Consider the following 25234-nt stretch of genomic DNA (forward strand, 5'->3'; position numbering starts at 1 on the left):
GGACTTGACCATCCAACTCAATAGCCTACTCCTGCCTTCTTCCTATAACCTTTGATCCCATTTGCCCCAAGTGCTATATCCAGCCGCCTCTTGAATAAATTCAATGTTTTGGCATCAACTACTTCCTGTGGTAATGAATTCCATAGGCTCACCACACTTTGAGTGATGAAATGTCTCCTCATCTCCATCCTAAATGATCTACCTTGAATTCTCAGACTGTGACTTCTGGTTCTGAACACCCCCACCATCAGGAACATTGTCTCTGTATCTATCCTGTCTATTCCTGTTAGAATTTTATAAGACTCTATGAGATCCCTCCTCATTCATCTGAACTCCAGCAAAAACAACTCTAACTTTGTCAATCCCTCCTCATACATAGAGTCATAGAGGCTTACAGCGTGGAAACAGGCCTTTTGGCCCAACTTGTCCATGCAACTTTTTTTTTAAAACCCCTAAACTAATCCCAATTGCCCGCATTTGGCCTATATCCCTCCATACCCATCATACCCATGTAACTATCCAAATGTTTTTTAAAAGACAAAATTGTATATTTCTCTACTACTAGCCCTGGCAGCTTGTCCAGGCACTCATCACCCTCTGTATGAAAAAGCTTCTATGATTCTAGGTCATTTTCTCATTTAACCAAGAGAAATGTTAGTCTTCTGTACATGTTCATATTCTTCTGTAAAATGGAACCTTTATCTTATCAGTCCCGCCATCCCCAGAATCAGTCTGGTAAATTTTCACTGCATTCCCTCGAGAGCAAGAACATCCTTCCTCGGAAAAGGAAACCAAAACTGCACACAATATTTTGGGTGTGGCCTCACCAACGCCTTGTATAATTGCAACAACACGTCCCTGCAACTGTACTCAAAATCTCTTGCAATGAAAGCTAACATACCATTTACCTTCTTTACTGCCTGCTGCACCTGCATTCTTACATTCAGCGACTGGTGTACAAGAACACATAGGTCCCCCTGCATACTCCCCTCTCCCAATTTACAGCCATTCAGGTAGTAATCTGCCTTCTCGTTTTTGCTTCCAAAGTGAATAACCTCACATTTATCCAAATTATACTGCATCTGCCATTGATTTGCCCACTCACACGACCTATCCAGATCATGATGTGAAGGATCTCTCCATCCTTGTCGCAGTTCACCCTTCCACCCAACTTGGTATCATCTGCAAACTTTGAGATGTTACATTTTGTTTGCTCATCCAAAACATTTATATTGCCTCTCTTACATCATCCTGTGGGCGGTTTAATTTTTCCAGTCCCACACGTCAATTATTCCAATTATACGACAAAAAGAATGGAATGACTACTGATTGCAGGTTATTCTCTTTTTTGACACCTCATTCTGGTTGTATTGGTAGCCTTCCAACAATTCTCAGAGTGAGATCAATGTTTATGAATTGGATACAGAATGACAATGAACGAGAAATGAACACAGCCATTGAAAGCAGTGACTCGCCCACTGTGGCAATGTCAATGCAACAACGCCTGTGTTGCAATGTGTATTCTGAGTCACAGCATTGGCATGGGACCCGCCCTCCAGAACAATGGCCCAATGATGGGCGGGTCGCCTCAGACAGAGCTCACTGATTGGCTACCGAAGCTGTCCATCATCCGCACCTGGAGGCGGGGCTGGGCGCATGGGCGGTTGACGTCATCGCGCACGCACGCGAAAGGAAGCGGACCCGCGAGGGAAGGAGTGTGAAGTGAGTACCCGGGAGGACGGGAGCGATTGATTGAGTGAGTGAATGAGAGAGAGAGAGAGAGAGAGGAGCCGGTGAGGGAATGCGAGCTGAGAGGGAGAATGTGGGTGAAGGTAGAGCCGGCAGGGAGGGGATACGAGAAGTCGGATCCGGGAGGGAGAGGGCGCGGGTGAATACAGACCAGGGAGGGAGAGGGCGCGGGTGAATACAGACCAGGGAGGGAGAGGGTGCGGGTAAATGCGGACCAGGGAGGGAGAGGGCGCGGGTGAATGCGGACCCAGGAGGGAGAGTTCGTTTATGAATGCGGACCCGGGAGGGAGAGGGCGAGACGGCCATTTTAGCGGCAGGAACGGGGGTAAGGAGTGGAACAGTTCATGGTCGTGGTGGCTCCTGAGGCGGAACGGTTCACCACCGCCAGAAATCGGTGCGAATTGAATGAATGCGGAAATGGAAAGCCTGGGTTCTCAGGCTCAGATCCTGGGGGTGGATTGTTTTCTCCAAAGGAAAGGATCTGTCGCTATTCGGAGTTATAATGTCAACAGGCCACAGGGCTGGTCTCTGGGGACCTGCCTTGGCCAAGGCTTGCTGTGAACTGGAGGTCTTGGGTATGACCCAGTAGTCCAGAGTATGTTCTGAGGGCAGCTGGACATCCTGACCTGGATTTAGATGAGACTTGTTGGGAGATGCTTGTCTAAAAATCAACAGAAAGTTGCCAGTTGCCCATTTAATCCGAGGCAACAATATATGTATCTACATTCTTGGAAAGGGTGTGTCCAGATTCTGGGCATGTATTTGGAAATTGTTGTAAAATAATATATTTGATAGCAAAAAGTCTTATTCTTAAAGATGAAAAAATAAGGAACTAGAATATTTGTGTCAATGGCAAAGTATCTTTGAGTATGAATACCTTGGGTGTCCTTTGGCTATGAACATGATGGCATGGTGGTTAGCACTGCTGCTGCACAGCGCCAGGCACCTGGGTTTGATTCTGGCCTTGGGTGACTGTTTATGTGGAGTTTGTACATTCTCTGTATGTCTGTGTCGATTTCCTCCGGGTGCTTCGGTTTCCTCCCATGGGCTGAAAGATGGACTAGTTTGATGCATTGGCCATGCCAAGTTCTCCCTCATTGTACCTGAACAGGTGCCAGACTGTGGTGATAAGGGGATTTTCACTACCTTCATTGCAGTGTTAATATAAGCCTACTTGCGACACTAATAAATAAACCTTAGTCTGAGAAATTTGCAGTGCTGCGCTGCTACATTCAGCTTAAAATTTAAATCAATTTTCAAAAATAGATGGCAAGATTGACTTCTTAACCCTCAAGGATGTTGGAGTGCATTTATGGTATAGGGTTGATAGCTCCAAATTAATTTGGAAATGTCCTGGTACAGATGGCTTAAAGCATTTTGTGGCAGTAAACAAATGTATTCCAATGTATTCTAAAGAGGCATTTGAAAAATTAATGCTTTATATTTCTTTCCCTGCCACTGAATTTGGTTTAAAATAATCTGGTTTTGTCCAAAATAGATAACTTGCTTTGAAAATGAAAGCTTGACATCTGTAAATGCTTTTTGGTTGTGTCAATGGAAGGGACATTGGAGTAGGTCATTTAACTCCACGAGTGTATTTTGCCATTCAATGAAATTGCAGTTGAGCTGTACCTTGACTCCATATACCTGTCTTTTCTTTTGATTAGTAACAATCTATCAGTCTCAAGTTTAAAATTAATAATAGATCTAGCATCAAATACCATTGCAGTTCCAAATTGTGAGCCACTTTTTGCGTGAAGTGTGTCTACTTTAATTCTTGGAAGCTCTACATGTAACATTTGAGATGCCTTGTAATCAGTAAGGGGATCAACGGTTATGGGAATCAAGTGGGAAAGTAGAGCTGAGGATTAACGTGTCAGGTCATGATCCCATTGAATGGCGGAGCAGGATCGATGGGCCAAATGACCTACTTCTGCCCCTACATCTTATGGTCTTCCTAGACTCCCCAACCAACAAACATTGCTCTTTATCTAACTTATCAATTTTCTTTAATATCATTGGAAACTTCAAGTAATTTAGGTAGCCTCAAGTTCTGGCAAGTCTGCCCTCGAAATCCATGTTATATAGTCAATTTTTGCTTATCTGATTGGCACCTCAATCACAAACATCAACTCCCCCCTCTACCAACACACTGGCTGACATGTGTACCATCTACAAGGTGCACAGCAGGAGTTCAAGGCAGCTTGATGAGTTCCTGCTGTGCATATTCCAAACCCATGTCCGCTACCAACTAGAAGGACAGCGGACATATGGGGACAGCTCCAAGCCACTTACCATCCGGACTTGGAAATGTATTGCATTTGTCAAAACCTTTCTTCACAGCATTGTAAGTGTGCCTACACTACACAAACTTCAGTGGTTCAAAGCCAACATGCCACCACCTTGAGGGCGATTAGGGATGGGCAATAAATGCTGGCCTAGTCAGCAATGTTCACGTCCCATAAATGAATTTCTTTATAAAAAGTCCTTGGCCTGGAGGATGTTGGATAAATCATTAATAACAACATGAATATATGTTGGTATCTGCAGTGAGAAAATTCTTTTTGTATCCATGAGCTCCAGTGTTAACCACCACCTTTCTGGGCCTTGCTTATATTTTGTCCCATTTGTGTTCAATCAGAATTTTACCATAACCACCCAGCACTTTACATTAATCACGATTTCTCCAGCAACTAGATTGGCATGGTGGGCTCTACATTGGGGAAACTAAATGCAGACTTGGTGACCACTTTGCAGAACACCTTCGCTCAGTCCTCAAGCATGACCCCAATCTTTGTGTAACTTGCCATCTTAACCCTGCATCTTGCTCCCATGTCTGCGTGTCTGTCCTTGGCCTGCTGCAGTGCTCCAGTGAAACCCAACACAAGCTGGAGAAGCAGCATCTCGTCTTCCAGTTAGGTATGTTGCAGTCCTGAGGACTGAGTTCAACAACTTTACGCTGTGACCTTTCTCCTCAGTCTTGAGCCCTTTTTTAATATTCCATATGTTTATTGTCTTATTGCAAAATGAGGTATTCATTTAGGCCAGGAAAATATCGATAGAGACACAGTATAGAATAAATGGAGACATTCTAAATTAGTTGCAGGAACAAAGGAACCTCAGTGCACATGTACATGAGCCATTTAAGGTGACAGGCCACGTTGAGAGAGCAGTTAATAGAGCAGATAGTATCCTAGGTTTCACAAATGGAGTATTGAGTAAGTTGACGAGGTTGGATCTGTTTTCCTCGGAGACAATAAGGTTAAATGGAGATTTGATAGAGCTTTTCAAGATCCCAAAGGGTATAGACAGGGTAAATATTGCCCATCGAGTGCATTGAGAAGTAGAGGGCACAGCTTTGAAATAATAAGTAAAAGGAATAAAAGCAATGCTTTTATTTTGCCTAAAGTGTTCTTGAATTCCAGGATGAACTCCCAAGAGAGTGGTGGAAGTGTGTTTGTTTGTGGTATTCAAAGAGAAATTGCTGTCTGAAAAGAGAGAACACAAGGTTACAGGGTAAGGCAAAGGAACAGGACAAGGCAGTCTTGCTGGACATATGGCTTCTTGCATTGTAATGGTTCTGTGATTCTGAACGTATCTTTAGTCATGTACCCGAAAGACACACACACACACACACACACACACACACACACACACACACACACCCCCCCCCCCCCCCCCCCCAAGCATATTGCAATGCTGAAGCGGACTTGATCAGTCTGTGCCTGTATGAGCCTCCTTCCACGTGAGTTCATTTTAATTGAGTGACATATCCTTCCATCCCTTTCTCCCTCGAACTTGGTGTTGTGGTGAGCCTGCTTTGAGGGGTGAATCTGAGTCCACCTGAACTTCCATCAAATGGTATAGTTAAAAAGAGTGTAGGCTTTAAGTCTCTGTTCATTCTTGATCTGGGAGAGATAGGTGGAGTACGGCCATTTTGCTGCACTCTATATAGTTGAGTATGTAGCTTTAAGCTAGCAAATAAATAGTTAGTTGAATTCTTAACTGGTGGTCGCCTGAATTATCTGTAGCTACATTAGCGATGAGGGGAAAATTGGCACTCGATTGCAGAAGAGAAGGGTGTTTCCATTTCCATTTTCCATTCAAATTTCCACACAAATCACCTATCGTTCCGTTTTTTGGTAAGCTTGAACCATTTGATGCAAATGAAGAAGATTGATGTATGTTACTTTTTTTTAGGGGAGATAATATAGCGGAGGGAGGAGAAGCAGAGAATTACCTGCGCATAACAGGTGGCATCCAGATGTATAGTGTATAAGTTTGACTTATCCAGAGGCTCAAAATCATTTAGCAAGCTTGTGGACTTGGTCAGGAATTATTACTGTCTAAAACCCCATCATTCTTCAGAGGTACAAGTTTAATTTGATGGGGAGGGCCCCAGGAGAATTTGCAGATTTTGTGGTCAGACCAAGGAAACTGACAGACTACTATGAGTTTGAAACTTCCCTGAATGGTATGTTTGAGAGACTACTGTGTAGGGTTAATACTGGCAATTCAAAAGAAGCTACTAGCAGAGTCAGCTTGACTTAAAAAGGTACTCAGTAATTGTAAAGCGTGCCTGAAGGCGGGCTCCACCAGTTGGGGAGAAGGCTGTGGCAGCAGCTTCGCGGTTGTGGCTGTCTGCTTAAACAAAGAATGGTTGACAGATACAGAAAACTGGGCTGAGATGTGTCATCATGGTCACACAAAAAACTTTTGAATGTTTATGATGTGGGGGAAATCACACCCCAGAGAAGTGCAGGCACCAAAGTTCAGTGTGTTTCAGATGCAGTAGTAGAAGTCACTTAAAGCATAGATGTAACAGCCTCCTCAGTTCAGGAAGGAGGCAGAAGCCAGTATCAGTCCACGGTATGGGGGAGTGCCGGTCACCTGAGCGGAAGTGTTGACATTAACCCACATTAAAGTGGGCAAAGTGGCCTCCATAACCGTGGGATTGCTAGCAAATGGATGTCCACCATAAACGGAAGTCAACACTACGGCTTCCGCACTGTCACAGGGGAACAAATTTAACGTTACTTGCAGGACGAGATCCAACTGTTAAGGCTGGAGAAAACTGCGGCTAAGCTAGCCACTTATACTAAAGAGATGCTTAAAGAGGATTACCATGACTGATAGCTTATGGACAGCTCCCACTTATTCTCAATTTAAGACAAGGGTCACGTCTGATGGAATGTGACTGGCTTTAGTCCATTAAATTGAATTGGATGGAGATATTCAAACTGGGTGAGGGGGGCTTGTGCAAAATGATCTGAAGACATCCTGAAGTTTTCCCAGAGGAGTTAAGAAAAATAAGGGGCATCAGTGTTCGTAGATGCTACAGAGCAAGGCTTGTCTTCTATTCAATTTTAGAAAAAGTAGAAGCTGAACTTTAGAACTTGGAGATTTGGGCATAATGATCAGTACAGCTTGCAGAGTGGGCAGCAGCTATTGTACCAGTTATCAAGCCAGACAAGACTATACACATTTGTGTGAATTACAAACTGACTGTCAGGCGAGCAGAAAAATTGAACAGGTATCCCACGCTTAAGGTTAAGGATCTATAATCCAAACTAGCCAGCCACTTGACATTTATGAAACTCTGAGAGTCATGCTTATTTGCAACTTGAATTAGATGAATCATCCTGAGGCTGTGATTATCAATATACACAAATGCTTGTGTGGGTATACTCATTTGACATTTGGAGTATCTTCAGTGCATGAATTTTCAGTACGCGAGAAAACTTGTCACAGAAGTTACCCAGAGTTGCAGATTATTTGGGGTATGTGTTAAATACAGGAGGAGAAGCACTTAACTCATTTGAAGGAAGTAATTGAAAAGGTTCATGAAGGCTGGAGTTAATTTGAGAAGAGAGATGTGTACATTTCAGGCTGGTGGGGGTAACCTGTTGGGTTACAAAATAGGTGCTCAAGTGCTTCATCCCTTGGAAGAAAAAGTAAAGGCCAGCTCCCAGGAATCTACAGAGCGGAAATTCTTTAAACTATTGTGGTGGGTTCATTCCAGATTTGGCTAAAATGTTAGTTTCTTTGCACACCTTACTGCGGAAAGATCAAAAGTGCTTCAATCAAGTGAAGCAACAGCTTCAGTTGATGAATCTGGCTCATTTCGACCCTAAAAAAAAGAACCTGTCCTAACCTGTAATGCATCTCTGTATGGAATTTGTGGTGATTACTGATAGACTAAATGATGAAGTAGAGAGACCAATAGCTTGCATAGCAAGGACCCTCTGAGGCAAAGAAGGGGTACTCCCAAATCGAAAAAGATGGGTTAGTGGTGACTTTTGGCATGGCAAAATTCCTCCATTTATGTATCTGGGAGATGTTTCATTTTAGTGATGGATCATAAATCATTACTGCAATTGTTTAAAGGAGATAAAGTGATCCCTTCCATCATCTCTGCTTGGAAACATTGGGCATTAATGCTCTTGGCATATACAAACACCTTGGAACACTGACCTGGAACCCGGATAGCTAATGCTTTGAGCTGTCCGCCATTGCTCGTAGGTTTAACAACCACATCAGTATCCAATGAAATTATAATGACTTTTTAAAATTGCTTAGGTAAACTCACTGCCAGTATCCATGAAACAAATCAGGACTTGGATGGAAAGGAACTGTATTCTGCCAAAAATTAAGGGTATGATATTGGATGGGTATTTCAGTGGTCAGTCTTCAGAGGTTGTGAAGCCTTCCTTTGCTCAAAAAAACGACTTAACTTGTGACAATGGAGTGATCCTCTAGAGGTCATGAGTGATTGTTCCCAGTGATTGTTGTTGGAAGAATTGTGTTGTGCTATCCTGGGCATATCAAGAATGAAAATGTTGGTCCATAGTTGTGTGTGATTGCCTGGCTTTGACGTCAATACAACGGACGTGGTTAAACAATGTCTTATGTGCTGCAGCTCATCTACACCCATGGGAGTGGCCTGGTTGACCTTGGGTGAGAGTACCCATTGACTTTCTCAGCCCTTTCATGGGCTCAGTGTTTCTTTTATTGGTGGACACATGCTCCACGTTGATGAATGTATACCGGATGAGGTCGGCTACCTCCTACACAATGGTCAAAAAAATTGCATCGGTGTTTCTACAACCGTTTCAGATAACAGTACTGCTTTTACCAGCACAGAGTTCCAGAAGTTTGTGGCTCTCAATGGCATTATGCACATTAAAACAGTGCATGATTGCAAGATTTTTATAAGCCTACAGGAACAGCCTACACTTGCATTAGCTCTGACAGAGCTGCTAATAAGAGATCTTTTGCATACGAGACTAAGCCTGGTATTTTCAAGTTTGGCAGGAAGGGTAGAGTCTAGGCAGGATATTCGAAAAATCAGGAATTGTCAAAGGCAGAGAGAACATATTTGAGGTGAATAGCCTTGTTTTCGTAAGGAAAGTTTTCCTAACTGGGTCTCGGGAATCATTGTGGCAAACACTGGCCAATATTATATGAAGTAAGAACCCGGGATAAGATCCTGAAGAAAAACTTAGACCATTTGAGAAACACAGAGCTCCGTGAGAACAGTTGGTGTCACCAACCTCAAACATGCCTGCCAGTAATACTGATCAAAGTATTGAGGGACCTAAACAAGCCACTGTGCACTTCGGAGCCTTGGATGCTAAAGAGATGGTGACTGAGGATGTACTTGTCCCAGGAGAAGCAAATGGGGAGGTTAGCCTGAGTGTGACAGCTCCCAAGGAAAGGCCTCAACCAGTGGTATTGGTTTACTCTTAATAGAGAAGAAAGTACCCCGGTAGACTGGGTTTTAATAATGGCATCTCCCTGTAATAGGAGACCTGAAGGGGAAAGGATGTTGTTGAGCCCTCTTTGAGGGTGGGGGGGTGGGGAGAGTGAACCTTGGAAATCACGTGACCTTCCATCCGTTGGGATAAGAATGCACAAAATTTGAGTGTTGACTTCAAGTCTGCATTTTTGGACTGGAGGAAAAAGGAGTATGACTATTTTCACTTAACTCTACATACCTTTTGTACATAATTTTTGACTTACAAATAATTAGTTTATTAACTGAGAGTGCCTGGAGCTCTGTTCTTACACTTAACTAACTTCACCGTAAATGCATCTATGCTCATTGCCCCAACCACTTCCTGTGGTAGCAGGTATGCATTCTCACCATTTTCGAGTGTCAAGATTTCTTATATTCCTTATTGGTTATATAATTACCTTGTATTTGTGACCCTTAAGTTTTTGCACTCTGTCAAATTCTTTCATTTAAAGACCTCTATCAGAGAACCTCTTCGTGTTACCTTTTCTAGAGAAAAGGGTCTCAACCTGGTCAGTTCTCCCTGGAAGTTGTACCACTCAGTTCTGGTATTATACTTCTCTGTCTCTTGCTCTTTTTCCAGTGTATCTTTGTAATAAAGAGACAAATATTTGCATGGCACTCTTCTTGCATGTCTTAACCAAGGTTCTGCATAAATTTTAAAGTAATTCTTCTGGTTTTGAATTCTGTTACTCTAAAATTGAATCCCAGTACATTGCACTTTTTATGACATTGTCAAACTTTCTATTTTTAAATGATTTATGAATTTGTATATCTTTATCTCTTTGTGCCTCTAGCTCGTTGAAACCTTTGTCCCCCTCACTACACTACACTATTCTCCCCTGAATCTGGCTACATTAGGGGTACCATTCACATACGCACGGGGCAGGGTAGGTGTAGGAAAATGCTTTGTTGAAATGGCGGCACGGGCTCGTTGGGCCGAAGGGCCTGTTTCCCGTGCTGGGTTGTTCTTTGTTTATACTCTAATTTCTCCCTCTTTATTTTTATCATATGCAAACTTTGAAATTATGCGCTGTAAACTCAAACAGCGCATTGTACATATCTCAAATGCTGATCTGTAATTGACACTAGTGAATGCATAGATAATATATTTTGTTTGCTGTGAGTGTTCAAAAGAACAAGATGAGTGTTTTTATCAAAATTACCTGTAGTAGAAATTAAAGCGCTTTGTAGCCAGATATCATCCGGTATTGATGTACAAGCATTTTATTAAACTTAAAACTTCGTTTAATGTCAATAAGTTTGTGTTTTTGACCAGCTCAGCTTCTTTAGAATTGTACAATGATCATTACTGAAGTATTTAACAGTAAGAATTTTGCCACAGCTATAGTGTTTCAAGTCCCTTACTATTCGTGTGTAAACCAAGAAACTGCAAATTCAAATATTCTAATAAGAACAATAACTAATGAAGAACTTAAGTGTCAACTTATTAATATAATAGGTTAAATAGTACTTGGGGAATGCTCACCATTTAATTAGGAAAGAAATGAACAAAAGGGTTTGTTATATTTTGTCTGTTGCCAAAACATTAACAGTGTTGTGTGCTGACCAAGTCAAATATCTATAAGGGTGAGGTATGATTAGATTTACTTTGAAACAGACTACACGTGGAGGGAATGCAATACTCCCAGTTCACTGCCGTATGACATTAAACTGCTTTTTCTTTTTTTAGGATTGAACAGAAAAAACAGACAGCATGGGAAATTTATGGGCCCGTTTCTTTGGGAATAAGGAGATGCGGATTCTTATGGTGGGACTGGATGCAGCAGGAAAAACTACAATTCTATATAAACTCAAACTTGGGGAAATTGTAACAACTATCCCCACGATTGGTAAGGGCTGGTATTTTACTTGAAATAATGAAATTAGTGATAATTCATGGAGGGTTGCACAGTCTTGTCTGACGCTAAGGAAGTAAATCTCAGAATGGAGGAACTAACTTGGGTGGATCAGTCAAACCTGGTGTACATGGTGGACATGAACATCTTTACAATTGTTGCCAGATTGTGCGAATGTTGTTTGGACCCCATTAATTGGAAATTGTATATGGTTTTTGTCATTTTCTGGTGTAAAGTAGGCACACATTTCTGGACAAGAGATCCTCTTTCCAGTTTGTGCCAGCGGCATATCAGCCTCATCGTGGTGCTCACTGTCTTCAGATATAACTGGTGGCTGTCTCAAACAGTTTGATGAATTTTAAAAGCAGCAGGCCTGATGCCTGTTGCCGGACCCTTCTCCAAATACATGTGGGCAAAAACAAACTAGGTGGAACATCAAATCTCTTAACTAGTTTTGACAGTTTTACAGTGGTCCTTGAAGGGGAACTGGGAATTTGTTGAATAGCTGGCAGAGAAAGTGTTTGGATGCAGAAATGACTCTGCTCCAAAGCACTTTCTAGATTACAAACATACAAGCAGAAGCTGCCACCCAGCCCTTTGAACCTGCTCTGCTGTTCAATATGAGCATAGCTGATGTGATTTTAACCTCAACTCCTCGTTCTTGCCTACCCCCACTAACCTTTCACTCCCATTCTCTCTAGCTGTGCCTTAAAAATATTCAATGCCTCTGCCTTTTGAGGACGGTTCCAAAGTCTTGAGAAAGAGAATTTCTCCTCATCTGCCTAAAATAGGCGATCCCTTCCATTTAAATAATGACCCTCGTTATAATTTCCCCCAAAAGAGAAAACATCCTTTTCACAGCCACCTCGTCAGGTCCCCTCAGGATCTTATGTGTTTAATTAAGTCGTATCTTGCGCTTCTAAACTCCAACAGATACAAGCATAGCCTATCCAACTTTTCCTCATCAAACAACCTGCCATTCCAGTTTTAGTCGAGGAAGCCTTCTTTGAACTGCTTCCAGTATATTTACATCTTAAATAAGAAGACCACTCATACACAGCAGTCTAGATATGGTCTCACCAATGCACTGTACAACTGAAGGATAACTTCCCTATCCTTGCTTTTTATTTCTCTCAATAAGCAATAACATTCTATTTGCTTTCTCTTATAAACTTCCTGTATGTACATACTAACTGTTTGCCTTTCATGCACTAGGATAGATCCCTCTGCATCTTGGGGCTCTGTAATTTAGATAATATACTTCTTAATTCTTCCTGCCAAAATTGAGAATTCCTGCCAGCTGATATTGAGTTTTTTGTTGTTTGTATGTCAGATGTGACTCGGTTGATTGCATATTCACCTAGTTGGAAATTATGGGTTTGAGTCCCATTCCAGGGGCCTGATTTTTACCATAACATTGTGCCCATTTTCAGGCATGAAAACTTGTTAAAGTTAGGCATGAGACAAGTAGCATGATCTGTGCCCGACCCCGCGCCGATTTCCTTCCCTTTACCAAGGCCTGAAAATGGCCGTGATTAGGACTGCACCCGAAACAGGTGCAACAGCCATTTAAATGCATTTGCATGCATTTCAGCTGACCTAATGGGCTGCATGACCAACTTTACCAGCACTTCCCCCTTTACCACCGCATTCGTCCACCCAGAATCGGCACGAAACGCGCATGCTCCATCGAAGTCCATTCCGGTCTCTAATTAGTGAGGAGGTAGATGCCTAGTGTCCAGTGGCTCTCCGCGTGAGACTGGTGGTGGAAGGGATGTTAGGTGGGTCTGCTGCCACTCTACCTGAGGTCAGTGGAGGACAAGGAGGAGGGGTCTTCCCCCACTCTATCTGAGATCAGTGGGGGGAAGAGGGCCACGATTGGTCTGGGTGGTAAGAGGGAGGGATAAGGGGGTCAGTAATGTTGAGGATAGGGCAATGTCTGTGGGGATCGAGGAAGGCATTATCCAGCCCGGTAGGGATGTGGCAGGGGAGTAGCATTCTATCTTTTTTCTTGTCTACGCGTGCACGGTTGGAGGCGCTGGTCGGAGCTGCAGGGTTTTGGGTGCATTACGCCCCACCCACAGGCTTGTGCAGCGCAATTCGGATTCACTGATATTATTCGGGCAAAGTGCATATGGGAGCACCTCAGAACGGATCTGAAAGTTGGACCTGTAACACCCCCAGTTTCAAGTCCACCCAGCCTTGGAATCAAAATGGTAAAATAAGGCTTGAAAAGAAACCAATAGCTGACATTCCAGTACAGCACTGAGGGAGTGCAGCACACTCTGTACCCCTGTGTCATGTTTCAGATGAGAAGTTAAACCATAACTCCTCTGCCCCCTCAGGCAGGTTTTAAAGACCCCACTGCAATGTTTTGAAGAGCCAGGAGAAGTTACTCTTAGAGTAAAGGCAAATGTTTATTAATCTCTATGCAAAACAGATTTTCTGATCAATGTCATATTCCTGTTTTGTGGGAGTTTTCAGTGCACAAATTGGCTGCTGTTATTTCTTTAAATGGCGAGCGTAGCTAAACTTCTAAATTAATTATTTGTAAAGCTTTGAGACATCCGATGTTTGTGAAAGGAGCAGTATAAATATAGGTCTTGTTTTCTTAACTTATTGGAGGTTGAGATAAAAATTATTCAATTAGTGTAATTTTTTTGGAAATGAGTGTCAAACTGTGGGTCTTTGACAAAATGGTCTTAAAGTTTCTGCCTCAAGAAAATGTAGATTTTTATAAATTCATATACAAGATGGCCAGATCAGCATTTATCGCCCATCACTAGTTACTCTTAAGAAGGTGGTGGTCAGCTGCCCTTTTGATTTGCTGAATCGCTGCTTCAGGAGCTTAATACTGCTGTGGTACGGCCTGGAAACAATTTCTGATATTTGAATATAACTGTTTGGCTGTGCTTGTTTCACCAAAATCAGTTTCAGTTCTTGGTCAGCTACTAAGTACAACAAATACATTTCAATAATCAGTAAGTGTGATTGTTCATCAGTGTAAAATACTATGCTTTTATATTAAAAAACAACAAATTATTTTGTGTATTTTTGGCCAGGGTGGCAGAGAATGCACAATAAGATCTGTGGTGACTCTTTATAACTTGTCATTCTGTCTATTTGGTTCTTCCACAACAGCACAGCTGCAATGTGGATATGCATCCCACTTAGTCATTTTCAAAGTTAAAGACAGTTAAACTTTTGAATTCTGAAGCAGTTATTGTTGGGAAGGAGTGTGTAACATAACGAATGCTTACTGCTATTAACGTACAAATTTAGTATGTGAATTACGGCATAGTTTTATGTTGCAGGTTTTAATGTGGAAACAATAGAGCACAAGAATATAAGCTTCACGGTGTGGGATGTCGGTGGTCAAGATAAAATTAGAACCCTCTGGCGGCACTATTTCCAGAATACGCAAGGTATGAGTTATAATTTCCCACAGGTTTGTAAAGTTAGAATAAATCTTAATTCTTTGTCATCCAAACTTTCCTTTTTGTATTTATAGGATGTATTTTCCAACTAGGAAGTTGCATTTAAGGGTTGCCATTTACTTTGAATATTCTAGTCTAGAGCCTTAGGCGCACAATCCTAGAATTCAACTTCCATGTCTGAAGAAAATAAGGTGAGGTAGGATCTTCTGTGTCCAGTTGAGTTTAATACCTTAATCTGAACAATGGCAGGCCTCTGCACTGCATCGAAGTGTGACCTTAAGCGTGAAATTTTGAACCAGGCATGAAGCTACAACCTTTTAACTTAGTGAGAGTGCTGAGCCTAGGATAATGACTTCACAAGAAGAGGGTAGTGGAAATAGTCTCAGTCAATGCCTATACCTCGGGGACTGCTATGGTTCAAGAAGGCAGCTCACCACCACCACCTGAAAGGCAGTGGGGATGGGCAATAAATGCTGGCCTCGCTAGCGATGCCTACATCTGTAAAATGAATCAAAAAAGATGTTATGACTGTTAACGTATTACTCAACGCTGCTGTTTTTTGGATTAGATATCCTTTGAGCAGTTCAATGTCCTCCTAGCTGATATTTTAGCAAGTCCTTGCCAGGAAAACAGAAGAGTGCTGAAAATCTGAAATACAAACAGAAAATACTGAAATACTCAGCAGATTTGGCAACATCTGAAGAGAGAGAGTTAACATTTCAAGTTGAGAACTTTCATCAGAACTGAGAGAAATTAAAAACTTGATAGGTTTTGTGTAAGAGCTGGGTGAGGCAAGAATAAAAGGAAAGTCTGTGATAAGTTGGAAGACGAGTGGCAGAAGTCCTACAGGGTCGAAGAGAATGATGATGGGGCAAGAAAAGAATAAAAGCAAAATATTGCAGATGCTGGAGGTCTGAAATAAAAACAGTGCTGGAAACACACTCAGCCAGCAGCATCTGTGGAGAAATAGAGACTTAATGTTTTGAATCCAAGATGTACCTTGAGCAGCTGCGCTCCTGTCTGAAAGCAAAAATAAAGGCATGGAGGTGGGTGGGCATTGGGAGAGAGGACATTAATGGTCTGAAATTGGTGGACTTGATCAAAATGCAAATAATACGGATGCTGAGTTCAAAAGGCTGTAAAGTGCCTATAAGGGAAAGATGAGCTGCTCCCTGAGCATGTGTTAAGCTTCACTGGAAAAGTGAAAACAATCAAAACCTTTCACATGGCTAACTTTTCCCAGTTGTGATGTTGGGTCATCGACCCGAAAGATGATCCTTTCTGTCTCTCTGTCTCTGTCTCTCTCTCTCTCTCACATATTGTTTATCTCTTCCCCCCCACCCCTCCAGATCCTGCTAAGTATTTCCAACATCTTCCACTTTTTTATTTAAGTACATATTTGACTCTAGAATAGTCTGAGCTCTTTGTATCTCAGTATTATTTTGTGTGCATGGAGATTCAAATGCTGCTTAGCAGATTTGTACTGTTTTTGGAAATTCGTGACCTTTGTTTGGAAGTCTAAATATAGTAGAAAATGGACACTAAATTTTCATTATAACTTTAATTAAACCCATGGTGCAAAGGAATTGAACACATCGATTGTGATTTTTTTTGAACTACTTAACTGGAAGGGAGTAAATTTGGGTTGTAGTTGGTTTTACACTCAGTCTGATTTTTACTCTCTACTGAAGCCAATTGATGAGAAAAATCAAACAAGGTCTAAAAAAGGCACCTGGTTTGAACCTGCCCACCTGTTCCAAGCAACCCTTGTTAAAATTGAGACTCCAAAATCAGGTCTGGTTATTATTACATCTATCACGCACAGCTTGTGCCGGTGTTCAATGTTTTAATGCAAATATTATAGACAATAAGAATTATGATGCACGGAAGGAAACATTTTGGCTATTGCACTTATGCTCTTTCTGGAAAGAACTGCACATAGACTCCCCTACCCATGCCATGTTCAAAATGCTTTGATGAAATTGGACTTCAGCAGTAGCAAAGTGGGCAATACCAAATCATCAGTCTATTTTAGATTCTACCTGATGGTCTTTCACATTGCTTTCCATGGAAATGAAAACTAACCGAGGTGTTCTGTTCAGTCCTCTTCTCGTATTTATCCAACATAGGTTAATCATTGAAATTGTAGAAACCCTACAGCACAGAAAGAGGCCATTTGGCCCATTGAGTTTGCACTAACCACAATCCCACCCAGGTCCTATCCCCATATTCCTACATAATTACCCACTAATCCCTCTAACCTACGTACCTCAGGCTATTAAGGGCAATTTTTTTGTATGGCCAATCAACCTAGCGTGCACATCTTTGGACTGAGAGGAAACTGGAGCACCCAGAGGAAACCCACGCAGATAGTGACCCAAGCTGGGAATCGAACCCAGGTCCCTGGAGCTGTGAAGCAGAAGTGCTAACCACTGTGCAGCCCTAAATGTACATATGTCCTGAGTGTAACTTATAACTGACCCTGAAATCCAGGTTTATTGTTTGTTCATTGGGTACACAGTTGATACATCTCAAGTCTGAATATGTTTTCTTCTTAAAGGCCTAATATTCGTTGTGGACAGCAATGACCGAGAACGCATCAATGAGGCAAGGGATGAGTTGAATCGAATGCTCTCAGAAGGAGAGCTAGAAGGTGCTGTGTTATTAGTCTTTGCAAATAAGCAGGTAAGTCGAAGCACGTGTGTTTTCACAGTTAATTTCTTACACCATAGCTATTCACTTGACTATATTACCAGCAGCCTATATCATGCTTCTTAAACAATTGATTTGTATAAATGCCAGGCTCTCTCAGATCAAGAAACTCAGTGGAAGTAAGACTTGATGTTTGGCTGCATTGCCTTTGATGTACAAATAGGAAAGAAATCAGGGTTTCCTGTTTTCATGCAGCACCCTCAATATTGACTAAATAGGATGGAATTGACTATCCCTCTTCAAGGAAGGAAAGAAAGTCATTTAAATATAGTGCCTTAAGTTACTTTAGGACAACTCAAAACGTTTTACAAACAGTGAAGTGTTTTTGAGGTGTGGTTGGTATCGTAATGTAGGAAACAGCAGTTAATTTGCACACTACAAGGTCCTAGATCGTGTATTAATAGTGTTTGTTGGGGGTAAATTTGGTCAGGATACTGTGAAGAGCTTTTGTGCTGTTTTTCAAATAATACTGTGGAACTTTGAAATCTGCTTGAGTGGGCTTCAGGCTTGAGTGTCCATCAGATTATGTGCTGAAGTTTCTGGACTATTAAATCCACAACCTTCTGACTCAGATGATAATTCTGCCTATTAAGTCATGGGTGACACTCAGTAGAATAGTTTGTCTGTATTTAGTTGAGGTTTGCATTTAAACAATGGCAATTTAGGAACAGTTGAGAGCTGTTGGTATATTTTGACTGCCCATAAAATTTGGGAGAAAATAAGGGAAATTCGGCTAGACGGAAATAGGCTACAAGTAATCTTTCTTTCTGAATGCATATTCGTCATTCACCCTTTTTGAAACTCTTTCGAAACGTAAAAAATAGGAGCAGCAGGAGGCCATTTGGCCCTTTGAGCCTGCTTTGCTACTCATTGAGATCATATGACTCATGATGAGTCCAAGAGTGCAAGAAATTTCAAAGGGTCGTGCACAAAACCTAGTCCATCACACAAACCATCCTCCCATCCATTGACTCTCTCTACACTTCTCGCTGCCTTGGAAAAGCAACCAGCATAATCAAGGACCCACGCACCCTGGACATTCTTCCGCCTTCTTCCATCAGGACAAAGGTACAAAAGTATGAGGTCACGTACTAACTGACTCAAGAACAGCTTCTTCCCTGCAGCCATCAGACTTTTGAATATATTTACTCATTAAGTTGATCTTTCTCTACACCCTAACTATGACAGTAACACTACATTCTGCACTCTCTCCTTCACTATAAATGGTATGCTTTGCCTATATAGTGTGCAAGAAACAATACATATTACAATATCAAATCAAATCATGGCTCATCATCCAACTCAGTAGCCTGATTCCACCCCCAATATCCTTTGATCCCCTTTGCCTCAAGTGCTATATTGGACTGCTTGAGGCTGTTCAATATTTAGGCCTCAACTTCTTTCTGTGGTAACGAATTTCATAGGCTGACCATCTCTGGATAAAGAAATGGTAAAGATGTTGTATCCTCAGACTGTGACCCCTGGTTCTGGACACCCCTGCCATCAGGTACATCATTCCTGCATCTCCCCTGTCTAATCCTGTTAAAGTTTTACAGATTTCTATTCATTCTTATGAACTCCAACAAAAACAACCCTAACCAACTTGATCTCGCCTCGTAGTCAGTCCCACCGTTCCAGTATAAATCTGGTAAACCTTCTCTGCACTCCCTCTAGAGCAAGAACATCCTTCCTCAGATAGAGACCAAAACTGCACACAGTATTTCAGCTTTGGCCTTACCAAGGCCCTGCATTATTGCATTATGACATCTCTGTTCCTATACTCAAATTGTCTCGCGATGAAGGCCAACATACCATTTGCCTTTTTTTTTTACTGCTCGCTGCACCTGCATGCTTATCTTTGGTGTACAAGGACACCCAGGTCTCATTATGCATCCCCCCCTCCTAATTTATGGCCATTCAGATAGTAATCGGCATTGCTACCAAAGCGGATAACATCACATTTATCCAAATTATAAGCATCTGCCAATCATTTCTCCACTTTCTCAATTTGTCCAAATCACACTGAAGGATCTCTGTATCCTCCTCGCAGCTCATCCTCCCACCCAGCTTTTTCATCTGCAAATTTGGAGACATTACATTTAGTTCCATTTAAATAATTTATACAGCAAATAGCTGGGATCCCAGCTATGATCCCTGCAGTATCCCACTAGTGATTGCCTGCCATTTGGAAAAAGACCAAGTTATTCCTACTGTTTCCTGTCTGCCTACCAGTTTTCAATCCATCTCAGTAAATATCCCCAACCCCATGTGCTTTAATTTTACACGCTGATCTCTTATGTGGGGCTTTGACAAAAGTCTTCTGAAAGTCTAAATAAGCTGCATCCACTGGCTCTCTCTTATTAACTCTACTAGTTACACTCCCAAAGAAGTCCAGTAGACTTGTCAAGCATGATTTCCCTTTCATAAATGCCTGATGATCTGTCCAATCCTACCATTGTTTTTCAAGTTTTTGCTATGAAGTCCTTGATGATAAATTCTAGAATTTTCTCCACTGATGTCAGGCTTACTGGTCTAATTCTTTGGAAAGTACAATTCTTTAGTGATGGATCTGCATAAAGTGTTGTGGGCTATACAGTGAATTGAAGTATATATGTCACTTTGACCCATTGTATTTCAGGGAGTTTACTGATTATCAGCTAAGATGCTTTACATTGAAATGGAAATACCTAGGCTGAAAATGTTGCTTTCACCTTAATGTGAATCGTTTGGAAATCCTTGTGTTGCTACAATTACCAGGAATTGCATTTCTAGATTTGAGTTTATTTTCTGCTGAGTATGGAATGTTCTTGTAAGCCTTTTCTCCCAAATGGATTTTGCTGGCATCTGTTGAGGGTTCTGAGCTTTGGCAGGCTTTTAGTCTGCAAGAGAGTGTTCTGCAGGCAAGACCTGTGTGTTCGTTGCTCCTGTTTTCATTGTTATTACAGTTCTGCTGAGTTGCTGTTATTGTTAAACTTTGTAATTTTATTACATAAAGAAGAGCCTTCTTTAAAACACATCTGACTACCTTTTACTGTGGTCTCGGGTTACCACAGTTTGAGCTAGAGAGGGTAACTGAGCCAAATTTCTCTGAATTAATGAAAAAGGGCAATGCCACAAGGTCTCCATTCAGGTTTGTGCTTACTGAGCTAGTTGCTCTCAACAAAAATCTTTATTTATGCAGTAATTTTATTGTACTGAAATGCCCCAAGGCACTTCACAAGAACATGATGGAACAAAATACCAGGTCAAATGTTTGGTCAAAGAGGGTGATTTTAAGGAGTGTCTTAAAGCGAGTTGGAGAGGTGTAGGGAGTTAGAAGAATGCAGTTATCTTGGAGGAGATTTATAGATACAAGAGGGGCAAAGCCTTCAAGGGATTTGATAATCAGAATGAAAATTTTAATCAGTGTTGCTTGACTGGGACCTAGTGTTGAGAAGCCGTCATATGTAATCGATGAACAGGTCTAGGTGCGAGTGAGGACATGGGCAGCAGAGTTTTGGATGAACTCAAACTTAGGGAGGCTGGAATGTGAGTCACCAACCAGGAATGCTTTGAAATTGTTGAATCTAGAGATAATGACAGGCAAGATTGAGTATTTCAGTAGAGAGTGATGTTCAGCAGGTGATACCGAATTGGAAAAAGGCAGTCTTGGCAATATGAAGCTGTAAGCTCATCTCTGGGTTGAAATCTCAGTCAAAATTGCATTTGCGTTCTATAGTAGATCTTCCTTTCCTGCTTGTGGTGGGCAGTCAATTAGTCACATTTCCCACTCTTGATATTTATCATTGACACTTGTAAACTGGCAGGAGCAAGCTCACTTGTGGTGTAATGGCCCCAGTGATGAAAATGTTGGAGAACTGCTGGTGACACTTGCAGGAAGGATGGGCACTTATGAGTAATGTCAAAGAGCCCTTGTATTTTCAGACCTCTTCCCCAGAGGTAAATGGACTATTATGGAAGGGTGGAGGAGAGGCTGCTGGTGTGTTCAGGAAGTAATAGTGGATCACCTTAAGGTGATTTGAACTTGAAGTCAATGATTATCTTGCTATTGTATGAGAAAGCAATCCTGATATTATTTCATCCAAAATTCTTTCTTCTCCTTGCAGGATTTGCCCAATGCAATGAATGTTGCAGAAATCACAGATAAACTGAACCTGCACCAAATCTACCAAAGAACTTGGTATGTCCAGGCAACTTGTGCTACTACTGGCGAAGGACTATATGAAGGTCTCAGTTGGTTGTCTAATCAATTTGGAAAACATAAGTGATCCTTTGCACTTTCGGAACACCTCCACGTGACCAACCATGCTACTGTACGCATGTGTGTAAATTGTTGAGTGGGAGCAGTTTCCTCACCATGTGCCTTTTATATTACAGAAGGGTTAGGGATACACTTAATTGAACTGGTATTGTGGAGAATTATGAGTATTTTGTTAATAAAAATGGTTCTAGTTTTGGAATGGTGGCCTGTAATACTTGTAGACTTGAAACCAGTTTACGGCATGTAATTACTAGCTGTCCAAACATTAGGACCATGATGTGCTATATTTTATGGCCTCTTTTTCTAACTTGTGGTGGTGGGGAGCAGAGGAACTGTGCCTGGTATCCAGCAAATATTATTGTGGAATTTGGGAGCAGGGCTGCAAATCTTGCTTTGCAGTTGTTTTAAATTGTGCTGATGTACTGAAGATTTGGTGGAGGCGAGGAGAAATGAAAGTCAATGTGTTCTTTCGGGAAATTATTCACTTGTTCTGAGTTCTGGTTTGCCTTTGACTGCAAAGGAAAGGAGCAGCGTTATGTCTGCGTATGGACTATTTGTGCTGAATGGTGCAACTTTATGGGTTTCTAGAAGCTTTAATCCTGCAACGTAAATAATATGTGGTTGTCACTGAGGCTGCTGCTCCCATTCCGCTATTTTGTAAAGATTTTGAGTGACATTTGTATGTATTTGCTACAGGGGGAGGGTGAAGGGACAAATGTATAAGTAACAAAAATCTAGCCCTTTTTTTACTTGTTAATGCCAAGAGGCAAAAAAAATGCAGTGTAAATATGCAATGCCTTTATCCCTGCAACAACACTACATGTGCCAAGTGATTTTAAAAGCACCCTTGACCTTCATTAATGATATTTGGAATTAATCTTTTAAGATGATGGGGATTTAAAATTGCACAAGTGTTCTAGCACACCTCTCCAGAAGTCTGACATATCAACCAAACAAAGACATTTGAAAACTGTTCAAGCTATTTGATTATTTAGGTTCAGTCAGAATACTTATCGTCTACAAACCAGTAGTATACATTTCAAATTGACTTCTTTGTATGGGTTAATGATCAATTGAATATCGATGCCTTTTGCACAAGCTGCATATAGCTACAAGTTGACGTTAAGATAAAAGCTGCAATTTGTTGACTGTAGTGATGTGTAAAGGTGGGGGGGGGGAAGTGAGCTGGTTATTGTTTGAATCAGTTTACAAAAGCCAAATACTGCGAATACTACAGACCTGAAATAAAATCGGAAAATGCTGGAAATGCTCAGCAGGTCTGGCAGCGTGTGGAGGAAAAAACCGAGTTACCGTTTCATGTTGACCATCCAATAAAAGGCCCAAAACTGCTGAACATCTCTGACATTTTTGAATTCTATTTGCTCTTTAGTTACAGGATTTAAGAAAATATTGTAACGTAAGAATATATTTTATTTGGGCAGATGTTGTGTTTGAAAGCAATAGTAAGACTTTTTTGAATATTTCAGAAAAAATAATGAAAAAAAATGAAGGCAGACATCAAAAGGGGAACAAATATGTCTAGTCTGAAAAAAGTCAGGTTGTTTCTAACTATATTTTGAAAACTTGTATTGAGATGCACTTGTATTAAATATATATCTCAGAATAAACAGTCATGTTTCATACCAGTGTGTTGTTGTATCTGTAAGATTGATTTCCTGCTAGGTTTTTTTGCGATGTGTTTGAGGGAGCGGGGAGCAGAGAACATGTTTGCAAATATTCCTGCTAGCAATAAAACGTCTTTCCCTGTTTTGATTGATGCCAGGGCGGATTGTTCAGTTGTTTTAAATTGGGATGCTGTGTTGGGTGGGGTATGTTCAGACATTACAAAATTAAAGGTTGATTCTAATCACTAGTATATTAAAATCCACAGCTGTAGTGATAAATTTTCATTGTTTTAAATTTGAAAAAGATGGTGCTGTTTTTAAACAATTCAATGTAGTGAAGAGCAGTCAAAATAGGATTATGATTAATGATCTAAAAGCCATTGGGTTGTGTCCATTCCGGAAGCTGACCGGGTGTCTGTGTATTGTACCCAGACTAAGTCAAATCTGCCAACTGCAGCAGTAGTTCTTCCAAAGAAAACAAAAGATCACACTGGAAAGAATTGTTTCGACAAGTTAATTCAGTCATTGTGGGTTTTGTCTTTTCAAAAAAAAACAATGCCCACTACACTCCTTGCCCAACATTGTTCCACTCGCATCCCAATGTCAAGAGTTCAGAAAGCAGTCAAAGAAAACAATATTAACAAAAAACAGTGAACAATTGTGGGGATGTTGAGTTTTATTCAGATTTTGAATTTCTGTTGTCCTGATGATGGATTTATCAGTGCTAGTTAGGCATGAAAATAAAGATATGGATTACAAGCTAACACTTTAATTTTCAATAAATATGCTGCTTAAAAATTGTGCATTATATTGAACATATGTATACAAACATAAATTAGGAGCATGCGCAGGCCACTTGTGGCCTTGAGCCTGTTCCACCATTCAATAAGATCATGGTTAATCTGATTGTAACTTCAGTCTCATGTTCCTGCCCACCCCCCAATTAACCTTCCACCCCCCAGAATCTATCTAGCCGAGCCTTTATTTAAAGACTGATTCCACTGCCTTTTGAGAAGAGGGTTCCAGAGTTTCATGACCCTCAAAGTTCTCATCTCTGTCTTAAGTGAGCAACAGACTTTTAAACAGTGACCCCTAGTTCTGTATTCTTCACAAGAGATGTCTTCTTCACGTCTACCTTGTCAGTACATCTTGTGATCTTAAAGGTTTCTATCAATTGGCCTATTACCCTTCTAAACTCTGGTGGATACAAACTTAAACCATCCAACCTTTCCTCAAGACTAACCATCCATTCCCAGTATTAGTCCAGTAAACATCTGAACTACTAATGCATTACATCTTCCCTTAAATAAGGAGACCAGTACTCTACACGCTACTCCAGGTTTGGTCTTATCAATGCTTGCACAACTGAAGCATAATTTGTAATCAATTGCCTGCACAATAAATAACATTCTATTAGCTTTCTTAATTAGTATAGTAGCTTTTAGTTTATGCAAAGTTAAAGCACAAAGGATTGCAGTTAATGTCTTGAGATGGATAGAAAGCTGGTTAACAGATTGGAAGCAAAGAGTTGGCATAAATGGGTCTTTTTCTGATTGACAGTCTGCAACTAGAGGAGTTCTGCAGGGCTATGTGGTAGGACCCCAAGTGTTCACACTAATATATTAATGATTTAGAAGAGCAAACTTAATGTATTATATCCATTTTTGCAGAAGATACAAAATTGGGTGGGAAGGTGAGATGTGAGGTGGATGCAGAGATAATTTAGCGTGATTTGGACAGGCTGAGTATACTTCATCTGCCATGCAGATGCCCATAAAATGTGGATAACTGAGGTT

The 25234-nt window shown here is 41.1% G+C and overlaps 1 protein-coding gene across 4 annotated transcripts in view; it reads left to right on the forward strand.

Moving 5' to 3' along the window:
* Positions 1-23456, forward strand: part of LOC145359176 (ADP-ribosylation factor 1-like) — a 104654-nt gene extending 81198 nt beyond the window's left edge. The window contains exons 1-5 of one of the 4 annotated variants that reach the window (XM_080213613.1): positions 1659-1722; positions 11238-11397; positions 14718-14828; positions 17401-17525; positions 21659-23456. In XM_080213613.1, the coding sequence (XP_080069739.1) occupies positions 11262-11397; positions 14718-14828; positions 17401-17525; positions 21659-21820 (534 nt within the window). In that variant the 5' untranslated portion in view covers positions 1659-1722; positions 11238-11261 and the 3' untranslated portion in view covers positions 21821-23456. Of the gene's footprint in view, positions 1-1658; positions 1757-1813; positions 1833-11237; positions 11398-14717; positions 14829-17400; positions 17526-21658 lie in introns of those variants that run through there. The other 3 variants (XM_080213612.1, XM_080213614.1, XM_080213615.1) reach the window with 3 other exon arrangements.
* The last annotated feature ends 1778 nt before the right edge of the window (positions 23457-25234 follow it).

The sequence above is a fragment of the Carcharhinus amblyrhynchos genome, chromosome 27, assembly GCF_965287045.1.
Source record: "Carcharhinus amblyrhynchos chromosome 27, sCarAmb.v2.hapA, whole genome shotgun sequence".
NCBI classification, from domain to species: Eukaryota; Metazoa; Chordata; class Chondrichthyes; order Carcharhiniformes; family Carcharhinidae; genus Carcharhinus; species Carcharhinus amblyrhynchos.